The sequence below is a fragment of the Motacilla alba genome, chromosome 1A, assembly GCF_015832195.1.
Source record: "Motacilla alba alba isolate MOTALB_02 chromosome 1A, Motacilla_alba_V1.0_pri, whole genome shotgun sequence".
Lineage (NCBI taxonomy): Eukaryota > Metazoa > Chordata > Aves > Passeriformes > Motacillidae > Motacilla > Motacilla alba.
In genome coordinates this window covers 55,586,314-55,609,457 of record NC_052031.1, presented here as the reverse complement: position 1 = coordinate 55,609,457, position 23,144 = coordinate 55,586,314, and the positions used below count along the sequence as shown (strand labels likewise).

The window sequence follows — 23,144 nt, the reverse complement described above, 5'->3', positions numbered from 1 at the left end:
AGGCAGTTTGTTTCTTTAAACCTTTAGATTCCCCAATTTCCTGAAGCTAAAACCCTCATCTTCCACCCTTTCTTCTCTTTCAGAGCTTGGAGGAGAAAGTATCTAAAGGGTTTGTGTTTTGTTTTCTTTAGAAAGACATGTTTGCATTCCACTGCTCACTAATCCTGGGGAAAAGTAGTTCTTTGTGAGCAGAGTTTCTCACAGTTAGGGGTGTGTGTTTTGATTCTTCACCTAAGTGGAGTCTCATGCCATGCTATGGATTGATTTTAATATGAGCCTGTATTGTAAAATGGATGTCAGAAATTAAGTGTTTCAGCCCTGAGATATCAGCTCCAAGCCATTGGTATGGGGGTAATCCCTCCTAGGGTCCAAGGCACAATGCTGTATCTTTCGTGTAGTTTTATTTATAAGTCATATTTAAAACTTTTTCAGAAGCTTTTTCAGCACTTTGACAATCCCTTTTCAAGCCAGCTGGCCAGCTGTAAAACAATCCAACCTTCAGCTGACTGAAGATTCACTCGAAATCTAATGTTGGAAAGTGGAGAGATTCAACCACCTTGCTGCTTTAGCCACCAGGCCTCTCCAGTAGCCTCAGGCATCAGCAGAGGGAGGAGGACCCCTAAAGAGCACTGCAGAACTGGCACTCAACAGACAGACTTTAGTAATAAATCTAATAGTAAATTTAATAAATAAAAAGTAAATTAATAGTTGCAGTAATTCTAAGGAAGGGCCACCCATCTCCAGTGATTGTAATGGAGTAATGTGAATTCCCCCCATCTCCATGCCTCAGTAGGTGGGTTTTTTTTCTTTTAATTCTTTATCTTTAATCATCCCCCAGGAATTTCCTTTATTTTTTAGAAGTTCCTGTTTCTTTGTCTCTCTCTTATTGATGCATTAATAGATGGCTGAAGCACAGAAGCCTCTGCCTGAGGGCAGGAGCTGTTGGTGTCCCTGACACCCATGGCAACAAAAATATGACACTTCAAAGAACTTAGCACTCTGCTTAACTTACAGAACCACCTACCTCATTGTGCAGCTCTGTGCACAGACCCTTTGGGAGACAGGATCCTCCTTGAGCCTCCCAGCCAATTATTTTAACCAGAAAGCTGATTGCTGTTGCTCTGATCTTGGAACTCAGAACCTCACTAGAGTTGTTCCTAATGACCATAAACAGCAATCAGTTCTCTTGCAAATTCTGGGGTTTTTTTCTCCAGCATGACTGCCTAAATTCTGCCCATCATCCATTTTCCGTGCTGCTCTCTGATTCCCTCACTTCAGGAGTGGGCATCTTCCTGAACTAATTAATAACACATTATTACATAGATTTGAAACGGTCTGATTTAGATGCAGAAGCACCATTAAGGGTTAATGAACTTTGTTTTTCATTTAGCCACGTGACAAAAATCCAAGAAATTTTTCTCTTCTGTTTTAGAGTAGGGCTTTGGAATGAATAGTTGGGAGGTTCACAGAGGATGGGGAAAAAAAACCATTAAAACAGCTATGTGGACCATTTTATTAGTAACCTGTTTATTATTATTAACAAAGATATGCAATGTGTTTCATAGCTTATGAAATATAGAATTTGTGATTATGGGATCAGTGTTAATGCTCATTTCCATATCAGTATAGTTTTGCTTCCTAAAGATCTCCATTTATGATTTTTTTATTTCTCTTCCAAAAGTTCACTTTATTTTCTTTGGTTTTAATTTATTTTCACCTTTAAGTCTTCATTTGCAGCTGTCTGCTTGATAGTCTGTGACAAAGATTTATACTTTCCTGACAGCTGCAGAAACCTGTTTCAAGTTACCAGACATTAAAAAACCGCTAAGATGAACTCTAATTGTTAGCTAGGTGTAATCAATTATTCTTAGTCTGTGTAGTCAGGTGTACATAATAAGCTGCAAACATATGGGAAGGCTTCAGAAGGGTGATAATGCATGTAAACAAAAACATGTTCAACATAAATAATGCTTAATTTAATGGAGAAGTTAATTTTATGGATTTTTGTTTGTGAAGTTTTTGAAGTAGAAATACTTTCGGCTTTATGTTCACTGCAGACATTTTGACAATTAACTGTTTCAAATCATTGGAGTCATAAAACCTATGGCTATAATATGTTTACTCTGAAAAAAAGCCCCAAACATGATTTTATTCCAGAGGAATTGCTGGCCTCACTTTGACATCATAAGTACTGTTTTTCTCTGGCGAATTTTGACCTCCCTTCAATGGCACATGTGAATTCAGCAGGAGTGAGCATTGCTCAGTTTGGCTGTAGTTCAGCAGGGTTTTCCTTTTCTACATTCCCTGACAGGTGCCAAACAGCATCTTTAGGTCTTTGACCATGATGAGAACTAGCTCTTTTTGGCACTTAGGATGCTCCATTCCCAGTTATTTTTTTTTCTGAAAATTTAACTTAGCTCTCTGAGTAGCTACGAAACAAGTGCAAACTTTTGCTGTTTTGGTAAAACCTTACAGTTTACCGAGCCCAGTTTTCAAGCACTGGCAGCTAAAGAGGTATTTCTCAATGTGTGAACCTACCCTGAAGCTCTAGCAAATCTAAGAGCTTTTCCAAGAGCTTGAATATCACACTTCTGGTCTTTTTAACCAGTTGGTTGGCTGCTTAGCCATGCTTGAGTGGACATCAAAAGTAAATGTATGAAAACCACGTCCAGGCTCTGTACCTCTGGCTAGAAGCACAATATGTTCACACTACTGTGGAAAATCCAAGAGATGCAAAGCTATGACAGGCATGCAGGGAAAATGTCAGAACAACAAAATAAAACTAGGAAGATTTTATCTTCTAGGTTTCCAAATCTGAACCTGATGAAAATGACGGAACAATAGAGAGAAAACAGATTGATTGTTACAAACACTCCAATGCAACATCCTCCTTATACTACTACTTGGAAAGAAACATGGACTTCAGTTAGCAGTAAACTTCCCACTGCAGTATTTTTAGACAAAGAAGCAAGTTGATGTAACATTTCTGTCTATATTCATAAGAAACACATTTGTACACAATTTTTGTGCAAGTAAATGCAGCACTTAAATACATCTGCAAAAGACCTGAGTTTCTCTTCCTATCTGAGATCCATCAGTTTAGGGAAGTAGGGCTTGCTGTGCCATGAAGTGCTTTAACTCAAGGACGTCACTTTTTGGGCATGTAGTAGATTCTTCACCTGAGCTCCACAACTGTAGGATTCAATGTGATAACAACAGAGTAGTCGTATTGGCAGCACAGATTCCATTATGTTGGTTCAAGTGTTCAATCTAAAAAAGTAGGCCCCAGGACTGGTTTTAAATAGTTAAATGTTCTTTTAACTTCTTTAGAGGCTCCCTTTGGATTTACTCCACTTTACACCTCATTCTCTTCAGGAAGAAAAAGGTAATGCCTTGTGTTATCCCATTAACAACAGTGCAAAAAAAAAAAAAAAAAGCTTTGATTGCAGTGATTATTTTTATTCTTTGAAAAAAACTGGAAAGAGTTATCACAGTCCTTTTTATCCAGATGACCTTTTATGGTTTCCTGCCAGTATTTTTCTTTCCTTCCTCTTCTGCATACCAAGGCAGACACAGTTTTTGCCATTTCAATTCTTCTGTGGCTGTTTGTAAAAAGCCATGAGACATGAAATCTCAAAAATGCTGTATAACAGCACAGCTTTGTGGATTACCTGTCTTCTCTTAAAGCTTTTCTTTCTTTTCCAAAGGTTTTCTAGACTGGGTTCCCAAGAAAATGCAACGAGTAGGATGTGTTGAGCTGCTGAACACAGTCCAGAGACGAATACAGCCGAGGCTTCATGTTTTTGGACATATCCATGAAGGTCGGAGCACATTTCTTTTTATATATATGTTTTTAGAAATGGCAAACAGAGAAGTCTTAACCAGCATTTTCAAACTTGAATGTCTGAACTGAAGCACTTCTTGAATTCAGATACAAATTTAGCTGTATATGTAGAGGTGAAATTGGCTGATATCCACATTTCAATACTTCTACTTGAGCTTATCCTTCATTTTCTACATCTATATAACAGGTTGATGCTTCCCTCACAAGGATGAGTACTGTGAATTTTAAAATAAGAACACAAGTCCAGTAGTTACAGAAAGTGACTAAATATTAGGATGGAGGGATTTTTTTTTCCCTCAGCAGAATCTGTGCTTCACAATAATTCATGTAGGATCTCTGTGTGTCAACTTCTGTGCTTGTAATAGGGGTAGGAATATGTTGAGGGGTGCTTCTAAGGCTTGATCTTCAAGATTGTACAATAACTGTTGTCTCTCCCCATCAGACTATATATGAAGTTGAAATCAAGAGGGGTGACTGGTGTAGAAGTTCCAAGATATTTATGGATGCATTTGGTTGCTTTGACAGGAGAAACATTTTGTGCTGAGACAAAACAAGTGGTTCTATTAACTATTTAATATTTAACTGGGGAAAAAAAAAAGAGTTCCCTTTGCACAAGCCAAGTAAATGGTGATATCTTCAGCAGATATACTCTGCTGAAGTCAATGACAGCAGGAGTTCATCTCTAGGCAAAGGGAAAAGTAGATGCTGTCTGTCCTGTTCACAAAGCAAGGCAGCAAGGCTTCAAGCAGCGATGCCACCCCAAGCAGAAAGCAGTGGGCTGTGCAGGAGTGAACCATTGGCGTGTATATGTGTATTATCAGCTGCTCCATCTCTGTTAGTGTTAACTTATGGCAGGAAAAGGTAATCCACAGCTGCCAGTTTTCTGCTTCTGGGACTGCTCCAGCCTTTGCTGTAGGATCTCTGTGGATCTCAGCAGTGTAGAGATGGAAAAACTGGAGGAGCTGCCATTCAGATACTTCTGGTTTTGTGAAGAACCCTTCCTAAGACATCACTCTGACTTTCTGCTGGAGGCTTTCACCATGGCATATTAGAAGTGACATGGCTGGTGGTGTAAAATTAATGGATAAGATGTTCAGATCATTGTTTTATAGCTCAAGGATTAGGTCCATTCTCCTCATGTGTTTCATCTGCAGTGACCTGTTAATGCCTGGTTAATGTCCAAAGTGCTGTTAAATCACAGAATAAACAAATAATGCTGGTTAGAGCAGCCTTTGATATTCCAACCAAGAGAGCTGGTGAATACAGTTCAAACTCATTGTCATTTCAGAAATTATAAGCCAAGAGGGTTGCAGGGGATATAAGCAAACAGCAAGCCATGAAGCTTCAGGCAGGTAAACAAAATCACATCTGCTAAAACCAAGTCCAACTTTGGCTCTCAAGGGTAGAGAATGGCACCTCCATAGAATAGTAAATCCTGTGAATTAATGTAGTTGGCACAGTAGGTATCAAAACACAGAAACAAGGTACTCTTCTTGTTAACTATCATAATTTAGAGAAAACAAATGGGGAACTGCAAAGCCTGTTTTTCAGCAGGATGCTAAATCTCTGCAGAGAATTCCCATTGCAGGCAGCCTGTGCAAACGAAGCTGCCCTTTGTAGAGAGAATGCATGATTTGAACAGATGAGTTCTTCCTCAGAGTGAGCATAGCTACATCTGCAGCAGTCATTTACTGAACATCTGGGGGGAAGAGGTGCTTATAAGAGATGTTTCTTCCCTATTCCTTCTCTGCACTATCATGTCTGCCAAAAAATACCTCAGCACATGGGCTTGCCACTGATGCACTCATGGAAGGGACAAGCAGCATGGCAGGGGCTCTGGCTAAAATTCTGGTTTTCCCAGTATAGCCAGTACTCCACTGAGGTCATGGCCAAGGAAACCCTGCTGGCAGTGGGACAGGAGTGAAAGCTGCAGGACTAGGGATCTTCCAGCAAAAGGAAGTGTCTGGTCTCTTCAAATGTGAAGCCAAGGAGACAGAAAGTCCCAGCCGCGGTGCTGACTCTCCTCCATGCATTTTATGTTTTCCTCAGAACAGTCATTCTGTGGCAAACAGAAAGGGATTTAAAGAAATTCCTGTGACAGGAGCCTGACAGAGTTTTCTTCCCTCCCTGGGCCCTAATTATAGTGTAGTTTTTCCATGGAAGGTGCAGGAGGCCCTGCATTATTCAGCGTGTTTTAAGGAACCAAAAAGAAAGGAATTTGGCTACTGTTTCTTTGTTTGCAAATTATGCAATTTTCAGTGCTGTGAAAGACACAAAATTGCATTCAGAGAAAAAATAGGATCCTCAGTTCCTAGGGTTTGAATAGCTAGAACTTAGTATGTATGTAGCAATGAATACATTTCACTATTAACTTTATGAAAAGTGAGATTGAATCTTAGTGCAAATGCTTTCTACCAGGTGATTTCTCCAAAATCACGTATTTCTGATAAGCAGTTCTTCATATTGATCATAATATTTCAGTGAAAGTTTTCAACATTAGGCTTTTAGCTTTCATATAATCAAACTTACGGTTTTTTTAGTGATTCATTAAAAGATTTTTGACAACAGAGAGTGTGTCTTCTTTTTCATAACACCAAGGCTGCCAAAGGGCTTCTTCCTCAATTTCTGAAACAGCATTTCACTGTATTTCTACAGGAATTAGAGCTGAAAGTTTGGTTTTCTGCAAATTTATTTCTGGAATTGTTTGCCTTGGGTGTCTAGCCAGATACAAGACGTAGCTGAAGCTTTTTCACCGCTGGTGAGACACACGGATGTGTGTGTTCTCCTGTGGAAATGTTCTGGTATTTTAGGGTGTGAATCCACCTTGTCTGTTAGACAATGCATTCAACAATGAAGCCATTTTTTCTCAGACTGAGCAGGCATTTTAGTGCCTTTTCTTCAAGTTTGGTCAACAAGTTCAAAGATGTAGCAAGAAGAGGTTCCTACTGGGCAAATCCTGCCCTGATGCACATGCACATGTACTTGCTTCAGTCAAGTAATGTTCTTTCTTCATTGGTTGCTTAAAGGATGTTCAACACAGGACAGGAAAAAAAGGTGGTAAGATTAAAATTGCCCAAAGTTTGCTGCACTGATGACTGCAAGCCTAAATGATCAGAAGCATCCTTTCCAAAATTAAAATGGTTTCAAGAGAAAAATCTCTGCAGAGAGAAGTATCTGTCTTTCTAAGGAAGTTTAGTGTGCTGGCTGCCAGAGATAATAGCCATCAGCTACTGAGGGCCCATTTTGCTTTTCTTACACAATTTAAAAAGTTTTTCTGTAGGACAAAGATGGTATTGATTCAGGGAACATTTATGTTTTGCACAAAGATAATTTTTAAATTCCTTCTGAGTAATAAAAAATGTGGCACTTATCATTGTGTGATAAAGGTAATTAAAAATGAAAGAAGATAATAAGGAATAATGAGAGTAACCAGAATTTTTCTTCCTTTTTAGGTTATGGTGTCATGGCGGATGGAACTACCACCTATGTGAATGCATCTGTGTGCACTGTGAATTACCAGCCCCTTAATCCGCCTATAGTTATTGACTTACCTACTCCAAGGAACACATGATTATAATGAGGATTTAAAGTTGTACCCAACACATAAGCAACTTTATATTGCTGGCTGAGAATCCCAATAGGGAACCATTCAACAAAAAAAAGCAAAATCCTTTTTTTCTCTGCTAGCTCTTCACAGATAAATTTAGAGTAATGAAAGTGGATAAGGAACAAAGAAATTTTGGTGACAGAACTAGATTAAAGATTAACATCTCACCATTAAAATGTTTGTGAATACAGAAAAGTGAATGCATTCTACACATATATATATACATATATATATATATATATATATATATATATATATATATATATATATATATATACACACACACACATATATATATCTCTAGTAGGGGCTTTTGTACATACCATATACTGGACTTATTAAAAGAACAATGTTTTTCAAAGGAGTGTTTCTTTAAGAAAATTTGCAGTTTAAACATAAGTGTTTAGACTAGGATTTCCTCATTTCAGATGTTTTTCAATGAGCTCTTGGTAAAATAAAAATGATGGTAAAGATGTTTTGTCTTAATCAACATGGCAAATATAAAAGATGGTGCACAAATGACCAGTCACAGGAGGAAAGCTATTTCTCCAAGTCCTCCAGGTCGAAGTCTTTGCATCTATTCAAAACTAATGCAATACAGGCCCTAATTCACTGCACTGAAATGAAGTTTTTCTACATCTGGCATTACAGATGGCAAGGGAAATGGTGCATATTGCCAGCATGGTGTAAACAGCTCAACATTCAAGAAGGGAGACTGTGTTAAGTGCAGTATAAACTCAGGAATTTGTAACCTGGCCTCACCTGTTTAAAAAGAAAAAAAAATAGGATGACATTTCCCTTAAAAAAAAAAACAAAAGCAAACTAAACTGTGTTTTCATATGATAAAGTGATATGTTAATGTATTTTAAGGAAAAAAAGAAAGAGAAAGAACCTGCAAAGAGCCCACCCAATGATTAGTAATGGTATTTTAAATAAAACCTACTGGGACCATTGGTTTAAAAACTGCTAATGAGACAGGAGTCACACTGGCCCTGGTCAGGAGTGGTTAAATGTTGTTGTGATCATTTGGATGTCAAGGGGAAGGTATCAACCCAAGGTGTAGTTCAAGCACTCCCTTTTGGGTGGCTGTGGGTGATGGGTACACACTGAAGTGTGCATAGAAGAGGTCACCTCAGGGGACCTGGTACTGCTGTTTACCCACTTATGGACACTGCTGAGAGAGGCTCAGCACAAACCCAGTAGAAACCCATCTGCTGTGTTGCTTTTGGCACCAGGCAAAGCAGGGAATGTGGCAGGATCTGGTTGGGCTGGTCGACAGCCACAGTACTGCCCATGCAGCTCTCCTGCAGTGCTAGCAGAGGTATTGAAGCTGCTGGGATTTCAGTCCTGTCCTAGGCAGAAGCTTAAGAATTGGTTGGAAAGTCACCAAAAAAAACCCCCAGGGCTTCAGACATGTCCTGCAAGAAATGGATTTCTGTCTTGAACTAGCAAACATGTCCTTTTGACTTGATGGAGATAATTTAACTGCTGTATTCTGAATGTGGGCATCCTGAATTTGGGGCTGACAGCATCTAGGCATTAAATTTGTCGACACACATTGGGCACACCACAGCACTGCCAGCTCAGAGCTGGTTGCATATCTGTGCACAGCCCACACTCGCACACATGCATTGGAGAATTGTGTGTGTTACATGGATGTAAATGTGAGTTTTATGTAGCAGCTGCATGTACATTATTCAAACAAATAATTTAAAATACCTGTTTTGCAAAACAAGGCCATGTGAGCCTCGACTCTGAGCTAGGTGGGCACAAACTCTGCTTTTCACTGGCTTCCCATGTACAGCAGCTCTTCCAGGTGCTGCCTGAAGCTGAGACATTCAGGCCCAGTAACTGACTCATGCTGTGGACCCACAAGAAGCCACTAGATCCCCCAAAAACATGACAAGTCACAGGTCTGTCATTTCTTGTAATCTGTTGGGTAACCATGTGTCTAAACTAATGTGCTGTGGTTTTTTTTTCCTGAAAATGAAACTCAAAACAATAGGTAACATCTGCAACTGGTTTTTGGGGGAGTGGTTCACAAGTGCATGAGCAGCCTGCCATTAATTCAGATGGGGCCACTTTTCTCAGAGCTACTGGTGTAGAAATTACAGCTCCTAAATCAGTAAGAACTGAAATTCATAGTTGAATATGAACTCCTGTCATCATTGGGAAGATGAACAATAGCATGTAGTTAGAATAAAAGTGGCTTATCTAGTCACAATTCAAGTGGTTTGCAACAAATGTGGCAGGAAATTGGCTGTATGTTACAGTCTGAAATGTTTACATTTGCTCACAGCACTTAAATGTTAAAGTGAAGAGGTCCTTTTATTAGCCTCAGCAAAATTTCTATGTCAACCATAAAATATTCTCTTAAAAATAATTTTTTCCTTAGGTATCTTCCAAATACTGTGTATTTTTCTGTGGAAAGGATGTGAAAGCAACTGTCACTTCAAAATATTTAAAGTACTTGAGGTATGAAAGCTTAAAGATTATTTAATCATTTTGGCATAACTTGAGTGTTGTAATTTTTGGTCAAGCATGTTAGATGAATAAAGTCTTAAAAACAAACCAACACACAACAAAAAATAAGGTCTCTTAATGTGCAGCTCATGTGATCAGCTCCATGTTGGAATGACTGCCACCTTCTCCAGGGGTAGCAAGCAGGCTGTGGGACATTAAAGTTTTTATGGAGGGGGTCAGCAGAGGGTGCCTTGCTCTGTCCCCCATCTTCCAGCCATCACATGTCCTGCAGAGGGTAACAAGCTTGAGGTTCGGGTTGCAGAGAGAGGGGAAAACAGAAACCACTGCCTGTAGTGGATGAAATTTGGTGGGAGAGTGTGCCAGGTGTGCCTGGGAGGCAGGGAAAAGCTACCGTGGGAGTGCTGCAGCAGAGCTCTGGAGAGGTCAGGAACTGAGATGCCATCCTTAGGGAGTGGGCAGCAGTTGGGGGAAGGAGAGTTCCTGCTCTGAGTTGGGTGTCAGGACACATCTTCACAGAGAGGAAGATTAGGGCCAGGTGAATATTTTTATTTTAACATTGTGGGCACAGAAAGACCTGAGTTTCTGATCTACCTCAGACAAGGGAGGCCATGAAAAGGAAGATTTCCACAAATCTGGCTGTGCAGTTGTCAGCTCTATTTAGCTTTGGGGTGACCTCTGAAGTAATTTCCTGCCCTACCTCCTCTTTGCTGACCTTCACTGATATTTATTCCGGTAGCAGCGCTCCTGAAGGAAGGTGTGCTGATGTGTATCACTAATATGTGCATTCCCATCACCAGGCAGAATTGTTGGCTGAGATTAATTCTGGTTCATTTCAGCAATGAATAGGGGAGATATCACTTCACGTCAATGAAAAAAAAAAGATGACAAGATTATTTTTACCTCTCTCAGTCACATATGGCTGAGGATGTGAAATGTTCCTTGACTAGAAGGAAGAAGCAGGCTGGAACTCAGCACCCACCCAAGCAGCTGCTTTTGGTGCCCCAGGAAGGATCAAAAAACCCTGTCTCAGGGTCATGCTGGGGACACAGCAGGTAGGAAGGTGCTCTGGTCTTGCTGCAGGAGGGATCCAGAGGAGATAAGAAGTGGTTTGTCTTTTCCAGTCACTGACTCCTGCCTACAGTCAATGCATATAATTCAGAGGAAGGAGGAATGAGACATCCCTTAGAAGGCATTTTTTGGAATAATCTGCCTATGGGAACCTTTGCCCCCATCCCATTTATTGCTGTTTGTGTGAAAATTTCTTTCTTAAAAGCTATATTATTGCTTTCTGCTCAAGTAACTCACACAGAGCAAATGTAACTGCAAATGGTCTTAACTTTCAGGTACATTCTTGTCCCATTCTTGCAAGTCTCTCTGCATCTGCAATTTTAGTGATATTTTGGAATAGGGATGATTATGCAGAGTGCATTAGAACAGTATTTTGCTTATCCTTGTATGTGTGCTGCTGCTTGGGTTTATTGACTGTCCCTTTGTTCTCTTTTTATGTGCAAAGTGAAAATAGGAGTACTTATACACACCTCTTTTGTGCCATTTGTTATTTTGTATATTGGCCATTATGTTGCTTTTTACTCACTTCATCTAGGAATTAAAAGAATTTCAATTTTAGCTGGACTCTATTCCTAACTTCCTTACTTTCCCTTGGAAAAGGGAATCTTGGAAACGCTCCCCTCCTCTATTTTTGATGTGTCATTTGGGAGTTGGGGAGAGGCAGCAGTGCCAGAAGAGGACCTCCTCTTCCTTCCTATCTGACCATTTAGACACAGTTCTCTGCTACTTTCTCTCCTGAGTTTTATCCAATATCTTCTTTTTTTTGAGTTTTTGGGATAATAACATGTATTTTTAACTCCCAATGGACCACTGTGGTGAGCTGCCCATGGCCCTAGCTCAGTTTTCTCTTCAACAAGTGAGAACTGATCTGGATTTAGCACAACTGTCACTCCTTCCTCTCAGGGAGCCTTTCCCAGGCTGTGTCTTTGGTGGGGATCTTCTTCCCCCACTCTGGTCTGGTCCCCTGGCTTTGGTGGTGCCCTTGGCAATCCTCATTTTCCCTGACCAGGATAAGGAACTATGTGACATTTGTGCAGCTTTCATCCTGCTTTTGAGGTTTTCGTTTCTTAGTTGCTGCCCAAACCATAACCCTTCTTTCCCCCCATAAATAGCTCTTCCATCAAGGTCTTTATCAAAACCTTCGCAATTGTCTACACCAATTATATCAGCGATAGCTCTTCTGGCCAGGACTTTGATGTACAAAAGCTTTCAAATTGACTAAAGCAACAGGCTTTTCTTCTGCACAAATCGGTCAGCATTGTTTCCCCCTGCCCAGTGAAGTGTATTCCCTCTCCGAGAGCACGATGGACTAAAACTGAGCAGAGCAATTAACCTCACCACATGTCACGGGGTGTGTGCACACCATGTGCTTGTGTTTTTTGCTCTCACCCAGAGCCATGTGGACCTGGTTAGTGGACAAATGCTTCCTGCCATGGGAGAAGAGCCCATTCTCTCCCTAAGAGATCTAGTCTTGCCTCTGCATGGCCTCGGGGACAGGGGGACGGCCATGGGAAATAACGACACAGACAGGTTGGCTCTTTCCAGAACTCTAATTACATTTTTTGTGTCATTGTCTCTGTGTTCTGAATGGGGTGAGCGACTTGAGCAGGACCAGATGGGAAAATACTGGTTGCTATAAACATGTTGCAGTGGCTTATGGTAGAATGAAGCTTCAACATCAGAGTAAGGGAACAGCTTTGCCCAACCACATGAGCTGCCCAACACCCAGAAAAGTCTGGGGAGAATCAAAGGTGATGTTAAAGCACCCTCCTACCAGTGAAGCCCCAAGTGCCCCTTCCCCACTGCAGTTAGAGCCTGGCTGTTGGGGCTAGGGCTAGCCCAGCTCACTGACAAGTGCAAATTGGGAATACTGGAAGATATCAAGGTTGGTGGTACAAACCTCCACAGAGGCCACTGGAAGATTGAGAAGGGCTCTCAAAGGGTGCTGAGATGCACTCTCTCAATGATTGCCCCCTTGTCCAGAGGGGAATGGCTGCATGTGTCCTGGTGGGGACACTCCCTGTGGGGGTGTTGGGGTGAAGCTGATGGAGGGGACATGGGGACTCCCTCTGTACCTCTGCAGGGCATAGAGCCAGGTGGCCATGGTGTTGTGTGCTGTGAACTTCTGAGAGAGGCTTCTTCTTTCAGGATTTCTCTTTCAGCCTGGTGGTGCTGCTGCTGTGCTGAAACACAGGAAGCACCAAGGTCAGGTCCTGCAAAGCCCTGCACCTCTGGCATGCAGAGGAGGCCTTTGCGCAGACAGAGATACTGTCCTCTGTGCCCTGTAGTAACCCACAGTGGCAAATTTCAGGGTCTCCTGGCAACTTTACCTCCCACCATGATGACCTGGCCAAATATTCTGGAAATAATAAAATTCTGCAGGATAAAGCAGTTTAATGCAGGCAATTAAACCTGTATTTATATTTCTTACTACTCTTTTCTACCTCTGGCACTCCAATAACCTTGTAGCCTGTCCATGGTGCTTCCTACCCCTCATTCACACACCAGGGGATGCAGCACCTCTGCCCCTGCTTGCAGTGACATAGATCCTCTGTAGTGACATACACAGGAAAGGGAAAGCTGCTGTGGAGCCACCAAGAAGTCATGAGAAGAAACTGCTTCCAACCTGCTTCCCCATCACCTCAGCCTGTGTTCTCTGGATGGCCATTTCTAAACAGCAATGGTTAACACCCATGCCTTCAAAAGTACCTTCTTTCCTCACCTGTTCCAGCAGTGTAAACATAATTATATTTATTCCTTGTTCAGAAAGAAAGAAAACCTCTGAAGAGTTACCTATCCTGTTCATTTCTGCAGACGCCCTCAACAATAATTAATCATGTGTATTAACATGGGGTCAAGAGACTTGTCAAAACTGCTGCTCTTGAGTGCTAAACAGAGACCATGCAATTAGCAGTCCCCACTCTGAAAATGCTAGGATTGATTCATTGTTCTTTCTAACACCTAAGAAAGTCAGGGAAGTAATAAATCATGAAAACATAGACAAGGCACTCAGCAAACTATAATGAAGACACTTCATGAGCTGCCTGCAGCTCTGCATCAGTGTGTTTGCCCTGGAGTCAACACTGAGCTGGTTGCACAGCAGCTGGAGCCACCAGGCACTCACAAACACTGCAACAAACTCCAAAATTTTGTGCCCTCTTCTGAGTTAAATTAGGGGATTTCTTAACTGCTTTTAATCCAACTGCTATGAAGTTTATGCCATCCCTCAAAAGAGGTACAAGAGCTTTTTTAAAAGGTGCAAGAGCTTTTAGTGCACAGGTTTTAATCAGAATACTAGGACTTTCTCTGCCATCCACAAGGCTGTGTGGATGGAGGGGAAAAGGCTGCAGCTGCATTTGCTGATCAGGACAGGGTCCTTCCATCTCTCCATGAACTCAGGATGCCACAGTGCAAGACGCCTGTCTCTCCTGGATCCTGGATATGCTTTGTTAAAGCAGCCCCTTTTAATTTAAGCAAAAAAAAAAAAAATTTAAGAAACAATATTTGCTAAAGGACTAAAGGAAAAAAGGACAACACTGGCAGTAAAAGAACAGTTCCTCCAAACTTTGAAGCTGGTGTTGTCTATTAGAAACAACAAAAGGAACTCAAAGCTGGGAGATGGAAAGCAACAAAATGTATGAAAGCAAATTACTTGAATGGGGCTCTCAGAAGTGATGGTGATGTTTCGTGCTTCCTATTGTCTTTGTTTCTGTTTGTGAGTGAAAAAGGAGAGCCTACTTTAAAGAACAGCCTTGTCTCAGTAGTCTCTGCTTGGCATTACTAACAGTGGTTATGCTCTGCAGTTGTGATGTTGGTCTAAAAATCATCAGGAACTGACAGCCCACATGTAGAGCATGTAGAGTTGAAGTAGGAAGGTGGTATGTGGTTTTTTTATTATTTTTTACTGAAGACAAAATAATGACTTTTTATTCTTTAAAATAATTTGTAGTTGTAAGAGGCAGTTACTTCTCCTGACTCCTTGATGATTTCAGAGACTTTTCCTTTCCTGTGTACATGACTTCAGAGAACTGCAAAGTAGTTCCCACTAGAAGAGAGTGCTGATACCAGTGGGAGTGGCCTTGTCAGAAGCCCAGGGTCCATTGAATCTGGAGAGCAGCTGTGAAGAGCTAAATGACCCAAGTCCTTTTTTCCAAGTTGTTCAGGTCAGAGCATCTCTGGAAATATCCAGTCTAACCTCTTGCTTTAAGCAGTGACAGCTGCTCAAGGCTGCTCCAGCTGAGCTTTGACGATCTGCAAAGATGCAGAGCTCATCACTTCTCTGGGCATCCGTGCTGGTGTTGGACTTCCCCCCCCACCCCCCATGGTGTAAAATGCTCTGCCTGTGGAATGGGAAGTTCAAGCCCTGCATTCCCCAAGGGAAGCCACCTGCCCTGCTCCCCAGCCCTTGTGGCTACACAGTCGCATCCTTTAAGGTAATGTCCAGAGTGGTGGCTAATGCTAGGCAGCCACCACATCCATCTGGCTGCCCCAGCCACTCCAAATCTTAATGTACACGGAGAGCCACACCAAAATCCTGGGGTCTGCCAGTTTTATTTCTTCTGCTGTCTTCAGTGCAATAGTTTGATTTGCTTTGGTTGTTTCAGGAGAGCAAAAAGAAAACTTACTCTGAAGAAGTGGGTGCTGGTCTTGGTTCCTCTCAATTCAGCAGAAGAATAAGCAATGAGCTCAGCAAAATGAGCATCTAAATGAGTCAAAGGCATCTTTAAATGACCTCACTCTAGGTTTTATGAAACTATTCAAGACGTTTTCTAGAGAAGGCACGTTCATCTTTGCACCATGCTCTTTTCTGGCTGAGCTGAAGAAGCCAAGAGTGATACCCACTGTGCTGGACCTCCACTTTCCTGGGCTGCTTGAGAGCAGCCTCCTTTCCATGGGAAAGGTTTGGCTGGTATATGAGACTTCAAATGCAGGAACTGGAGCCATGGCAAGCAACTTGATCCATTCACTGGGGAAGGGTTTTGCTTTAGAAGTTGTTCAATTGATGATTGATAAGTAAATAGGGTGCACAGCCTTCTTACTATTTCCCCAAGTCTGAGGAATTTTGTGTACTGGGACAGTGAAAGACAGAGAGCATCCCCTCACTGGGCACCTGGAAGAAGCAGGGAAAGACAAAATGAGGGAGGAAGATCAGCTCCTGTTGCTTGGACGAGGGAAAATATCCTACAAAGGACAGCCTGGCACCAAAATGATGAACTAACAGTGGAACCACATCACAAAGGACGATACCTTCCGAAAACAGAAGACATTGCTGCACTGATTCATGATCTAACTGTTAAAATTTACACACTGAATGGGACTGAGGGAGAGCGATGTCTGCTTGGAGGAAGATGAAGGAAATCAGAAGATGCAAGGACCTGACAGAGAAAATGCTGCTTAACTGGGAGGTAGAAGTTAAATAATTTTTGCTTTTTAGGGCAACATTAAAACTGCATGGCTTGGAAGAGCTCCACTTCTGCAGAAGATGGGGCTGTCTGGAGCTGCCAGAGGAGGTTTCAATTAACAGAAATGGCTGAAAAGAAAGGACCACCAAACCCTCAGACTATTCAAACTCTCAGTGTTGGCAACATATAATAGAGACAGACTATGCTGTGCAGAAATTCCTAAATTGATTATGTATCAAGATTAAAAGCCCAGGTAATAAATGCAAGGAATAGAAATTGCCTGTTTAGAACCATGCATTAGAACTAGCTGATATTAATGAAAACTAATAGGATGACACATGACAGGAATGTTGATTAAGTTGTTTATAATCTCTTTAGAAAAGATCAATTGGGCAAAAGGGAAATTAAACTGGCTCACACTATAAAATGTTGATGCTGTAAACTATGAAGTTAGTAAACTGGAATATTTATTCACCCACTACACCTACGAAGCAAAGTTTATGGTGTCCCTCCAGGTGATACATGCTTCATACCATTACATTCAATTGAATCATAGAATATCCTGGGTTGGAAGGGACTAGCAAGCATCAATAAAGTCCAACTCCTGGCCCTGCACAGGACAAAGACAACCCCAAGAATCCCACCACGTGTGTGAGAGTGTTGTCCAAATGTTTCTTCAACTCTGGCAGATTTGGTGCCGTGACCACTGCCCTGGGGAGTCTGTTCTAGTGCCCAGCCACCCTCTGGGGAAGAACCTTTTCCTAATATCCAGCCTAACCCTCCCCTGACACAGCCTCATGTCATTCCCTCAGGTCCTGTCACTTGTCACCAGTGAGAAGAAATCAGCTCCTGATCCCCTGCTTCTCTTGTGAGGAAGCTGCAGACTGCAAGAAGTCTCCCTTCAGTCTCCTTCTCCAGCTGAACAGACCAAACGCCCTCAGCCATTCCTCTAAAGACTGCCCTCCAGACCCTGCCCCATCCTTCTGGCCTCCTTTGGACACTCTCCAACAGCTTAATGTGTTTTTTTTATGATTTTTATGTTGTGGCGCCCAAAACTGCCCCCAGGACTGGAGGTGATGCCACCCCAGCCCAGAGCAGAGTGGGACAATCCCCTCCCTGGCCAGGCTGGGCCTGGTGCCCCAAGATAGGGCTGTCCCTCCTGGTACCAGGCCACTGCTGGCCCATGTCCAGCTGGCCACAGCCTGGAACCCCCAGGTCCCTTCCTGCAGCTGCTCTGCGGCCTCTCATTCCCAGTCTGTCCATACAGCCAGGGGTGCCCCATCCCAGGGGCAGAATCCCCTGTGGAACCTCACAGAGTGGGAACTGCCCAGCCCCATCATTTGTCCAGGGGTCTCTGCAGGGCCTCTCTGCCCTCAAGGGAGTCAACAGCTCCTCCCAGTTTGGTGTCACTGGCAAAATTACTTACAATTCCTTCAAATCATTAATGAGGATGTTCAAGAGCACAGGGCTGAGGATGGAGCCCTGTGGGACCCCACCAGTGACCACTGCCAGCCCGGTGTCACCCCAGGCACTGTCACCCTGTGTGCCTGACCCCTGAGGCAGCTGCTCACCCATCACAGGATGTGTTTATCCAGCTGTGGGCTGGAAAATTTGTCCAGAAAGATCCTGGGAGAGGCAGTACTGAAAGTTTTGCTGAGGTCTCAAAAGGTTACATCAACTAGCTTCCTTCAATCAACCAGGTGGGTTACCCTGTCATAAAAGGATATTAAATTGATCTTTTATCCCTATAGGGGAAGACTACTACTCGACCACGTATAAATATTGTTTGCAGCATACCTCGCACTTGTCATTGTGAGGCAGCTTGTTCTGAACAGTAAAAAGTGGAAATTTCAGTCCGCCAGAATTTCTGAAGTCCCCAGATGGCAATTTTCTGATAGAAAGGCTACTTCCAGCAGAGACATCTACATCATGTCTCATCTTGGCGGACAAGGAGAACTTGTTCACAGAATGAGGGTGCTGAAGCAGCTTGTGATATCAGCAGCACAACTTTGGTCACATCCACTGTGTTAACATAAAATAAGGAGATAAACCATGTCAGATAAACTCTTTGTCTTTCAAAAGGGAAATTTCCTAAAGCCAAATGTTAACACACCATGTGGATGAAAAACATTTAAGCAAGAAAATAGAGATGGTATTTGCAAACTGTTTAATCAAGTTTGTCAAAGAGCAGTCCCAGAATAAAGAGAGACTCAGATTAGTTTCAAAAAAACCCCAACCTGGTTGGGAGGATAAATAAAGGCAGGCTCAGAAAAAAGATATATGAAGGGAGGAATTTGTGTTAAAAAGGAACAAGTAAAACAAACACACAAAGGGGCTATCAGTGGCTTAAACCAATAATAATAAGAATACAAAAACAAATGGAAATGTGAGGTATTATTAAAAAGGTGGAATTTTAAGAAGTCTTTGCTATTGCAGACAAAATGGCCTGTGGTGCTGGTGGGACTCTGCACACAGTTACTTCTAAGCCTAGCAGTCCTGAAAGAGCATGTTAAATGACAATTACCAAATTTCTTGATTCAGAATTGTATCTGAGAAGGTAGGTTTTTTTAAGCTGCTAATAATGAATGAATGTTCAGACACATTAGGACATGAGAGAAGTCTCAGCAGCCCAGAGAAGGCTGAAATTGTGCCAACATTTTTAAAAGGGAGAGAGAATGGCCAAAGCCAGAGAGCATTACCCAGACTTTGATCCCTGGGAAAAAAACAGTGATGGGATTGATTGTGCAAGGCTTTAGCAATAAAGAAATAAAAGAGACTAATAAAATTAAATGCTAATCAAGTTGGGTTTAAGGTAGATGGATCTTCTCAAACTAATTTGATGCTTTTTATGAGATTACAAGTTTGGATGACGAATTAGTGTTAAGGTAATAGACTGGGTAATAGACTTCTGTAAAGCACATGACTTGACACCTCTGTCTGTTATTTTGAGGAAGAAAGAGGAATGATAGATTTCAACATGGCCCACAATAAATTAATTAAAACCCACCAAAGGATGTAATTAAATAAGGAATCATCTTGAAGAAGCTATATTTTTTGCAGGGTCATCCAGATACTGGTTCCTGCCCTGACATGAATTGCATGCTACATCTTGATCAGGAAACCTGCCTTCCCCACCCCAAAAGGTGTAACTGAAACTTTCAAAATGAACCAAGTGTTGGACTGAAGGCAATACTGAATGGGATGTCTCACAAAGACACTCTGGTCCAGAGTGTTTTAGAAAATGAGGTACAGCAAATCAATTCTACATTTCAGAATGGACATGTATAAACCTGAATCCCTCATTGCAAGGATATGGAGAGACTTGCCTCGAGGAGAAGAGTTCTAAAAAAAGGCCTTGGATGTGTGTCTGGCTGGCATAAAGTGTGCCCAGAAGAACAAATGCAGCAGTTGACTGGGCAAAGCTGGCAGAGGGAGGCTGCATGTCCTCTGCCTTTGGTATCCCTATGGCTGAGATTTGAAAATGCCCAGTTCAGACATCCCTGACTTCAGCATGAATTTGAGGAGCTGAAATTGACTCCAGGAAAGCCTGGGGAAAGGGCCAGAAAATTTGTTCTAAGAGGTGAAAATCTTGGAAGTCCACTCTGTCTTGCTGAAACCAGGAGAGGTTTAAGTCGATTTTGCTGTGACCTTTACGTAACTGCAGGTTGCATCAGTTGGAAGTCACCCAGAGGCAAATTCATAGCTGAAACAAGAACACCATCTTAAAAAGGTATGTATTGATATGTATGGATATGGTACTTTCTTTACAAAGAGAGTAATTTACCACCAAAACAACCTTTGAATGCTTGCACTGAATCTTTGCAACTGGCAATTTTAAAATCAAGGTTTGGTGTGTATCTTCAGACAGAAAATAATTATGGGAGTCCCATTCATTAACAATAAATAAGCAAACAAACATCCATGTGAATCCTTTCAACTCAAGTGATTGTGATTTGGATCAGGCCCTGCCTTAGCTGTGAGAAATGCTGCAAAATGACCAGTGGCCAGGGTGCTTCAGCCTCACTGGGCCTGTGCACACCCCTGCAACTAAGGAAAAGGCTCCTTTACCTAGGCATGTCATTTCACACCCCGGCAAGCAATGAAAATGCAAATTAAAGATGTTAATTAGAACTGTTTCAGCATCTATTCTAATGCACAAGATGGGAATTCTGTACAGTGTACCAAGAAAAATGCATTGTTCCTTAGGCAAAACCTTCCTGCCACTCTTGCTCTGGAGTAAGCAGTAAGAGCTGCTATTTTTTTTTAAACCTGCAGGGAAAAAAATAAAAGAAAATGGAGTGCTGAGCTCTGATCTGATCTCAAATGCTGGCATAAATCTACCAAAGCCAGAGGAGTGGTTGTTAATTTAAGGAGGTCAGGATCAAGTCCTGTGAAATTACTTACACTGAAAGGAGGTGAAAAAGAGTATCTACCCCACAATGAAACATCTGTGGAAGAACTCATTTTGCTATTTTCCTCCTGTCCCTTTTTTTTAAAATCACAGCCAATTTAGGTGTAGTGACCAAGACAGACTCCAGCTAACCTGAGGCACTGGAGGCCACCTTGTTTCAATGGAGATCTGGGAGGAAAGGAGGAGGCCGTGCCACAGAACTCAGCCCCCATGGCTCTGCCTGCACAGCACTACAACTCCATTTTTACACTAACAATAGCTCTGTAAAAGCATACCAGCAGGTCTCCTTGCCCTGTTAAATATGTAGTTGCTCATCCCATTAAGGCTTATCCCACCACCCTGATGCTTAAGACAACTTTCTTCCCTTTCCTACTTAAAATCTGCCTACATCAAAGATGAAATCTGGATGTTCCCAGAGCTGTAATGAGGTTGTTTTTACAGCTATTTGAGCAGCATGTTATACCTGCTTATTTGAAGATGATGATATTTGTATTGTTGCTAAGAATTCATGCCAAGCATAATTTCGGGGCGTTGTGAAGATATCATATTTGCATATTTTAAGTATTGATATAATACAAAATTCTCTTTATGACTCTTTTCACAGCATAATAATGCTCTTTCCACTGCATGACAGCCTTTAGCTTAGAAAAATTCAAAAACAGAAGGAAATTATTTTTTAGAAAATGGATTTTTTTTAAAAAAATTGATTTTCATTTTCCCATGTTTGGAGCATCCCTTACTGCTCATGACCTGCTGCACATCATTCTGATAAAAACAGTAATTGCACAAAGATACAAGCACTTCACGTAGTAATGTCTTAATCAAACAAATGACTGTATTTGGAGGAAGTTTGATTTTTTTCCTGAAGCACACTCTATTTTTAGCCTTGCAGAGCCCATGCCAGTTGTCCATGTAGAAGATGGCTCACATGAATCTCAGGGTGGAAGTACAGGGGTTCTCTCCAGCTCCACCTAGCTGCATGGCTGACCCTTGGAAAACAGGAGCAGCTGCCAAAAAAATCCCCAACTCCTATTTCAGAGCTTATCCATCCAGCAGTGTGCAATTTTTATATAAAAAATTGCCTTGGTTATCTCAAAAGGCTGCCAATTGAAATTCAGTTTGTTGGGTTTTTGTTGGGGTTTATTTCTTCGAGGTTGTATAAATAGGTGGTAAGTGACATTCCTGCCTTTAAGAACTCAGTAAGAGAACCCAGTGTGATTTGATTTGTTTTTGCAGCAAAAAGATTGTTCTTTAATCCCTTTGGAGTTGTTGGATTTGATACTCTTGCCAGTCGACCTAATGAAAAATCCTCTGGCAGAGTGTGTAGAAGCTCAGAGCCCTCCATCCCCTTGCTGCATTGCCTGTCCTGAAGAAGGTGGAAGCTTGAAAACTGCAGAACAAGGGACAAAATTCCTGCATCCCTCCAAGTAGCTGCATTCCATGCCAGAAACCAGTGCAGGGATGGAAATCTTACTGTATTTGATGCAAAATTAAAAGCAGTTATCAAACAGGAAGTACAGGAGATTCGGGGAAAACAAAAAGCAAACAAAGAAAAGGCACAACCAGGCAAATTGTACCCATAATCTTGAGTAGTTAATTTTTTCTCCTTGGCTATATGCACTATTGTAAAAATAATTTATGCGGAATTTGTGTTAATCCTGGGTAACAAAGTAGCAATTCATTGTTTAATTAATATTAATTATAAATTCACTATATAAACTGCATGAAGTAATAACAGAAACAGTTTTTTTATTAATGGAACTGATGGAATTTTTTGTAATGATCTATTGTGGGAGAATGTCCCTAAATAATGGCAGTTTAAATTTCCTTTGATAATCAACTATCTAAGCAGCAATTTCAGGGACAGATAGGCATCAATTTTGGGAAAAAAGTCTAGCAAGCATTTTTTAATGCTTATTTTCCAAATCCAATTCCAAATGTATTTATTTTGTAGTAGAGTACTAATTACACAAATCATAGAAGCTAAAAGAGGAAGAATATAAACCACCCAACCTTAGGCCTCCCCAAAGCTTTTTACCTAAAACCTACGCAGTATTTCCTGAAAAGTTCCAAATGCAAACAAGCACTTTCCCAGAAAATAAACCCCTATGTGTTAAAATGTTCTGCACTGAGAACCTTTGAGATTCATGCATTCGCTAGAAATAATAAGATAAACAAGATTACATTCCTCTACCCTTCTCTGTTCCTAAGACTTTCCTTGAGGTATAAATGCATATTTTTATGTGTGTTTGTACACCCACAACTTGCTCCATTTTTCCTCCCCATAATATCTGTTGACTTCTCTTTGTGTTTTACTTGGGAGAAAGA

The 23,144-nt window shown here is 41.5% G+C and overlaps 1 protein-coding gene across 3 annotated transcripts in view; it reads left to right on the top strand.

Annotated features, from left to right (window-relative positions):
• The window catches only part of MPPED1 (metallophosphoesterase domain containing 1), a 62,057-nt gene extending 51,252 nt beyond the window's left edge, over positions 1–10,805 (top strand). For all 3 annotated transcript variants that reach the window (XM_038154965.1, XM_038154966.1, XM_038154964.1), the window contains 2 exons: positions 3,708–3,821; positions 7,297–10,805. In XM_038154965.1, the coding sequence (XP_038010893.1) occupies positions 3,708–3,821; positions 7,297–7,415 (233 nt within the window). In that variant the 3' untranslated portion in view covers positions 7,416–10,805. The remainder of the gene's footprint in view (positions 1–3,707; positions 3,822–7,296) is intronic.
• Positions 10,806–23,144: the final 12,339 nt, after the last annotated feature.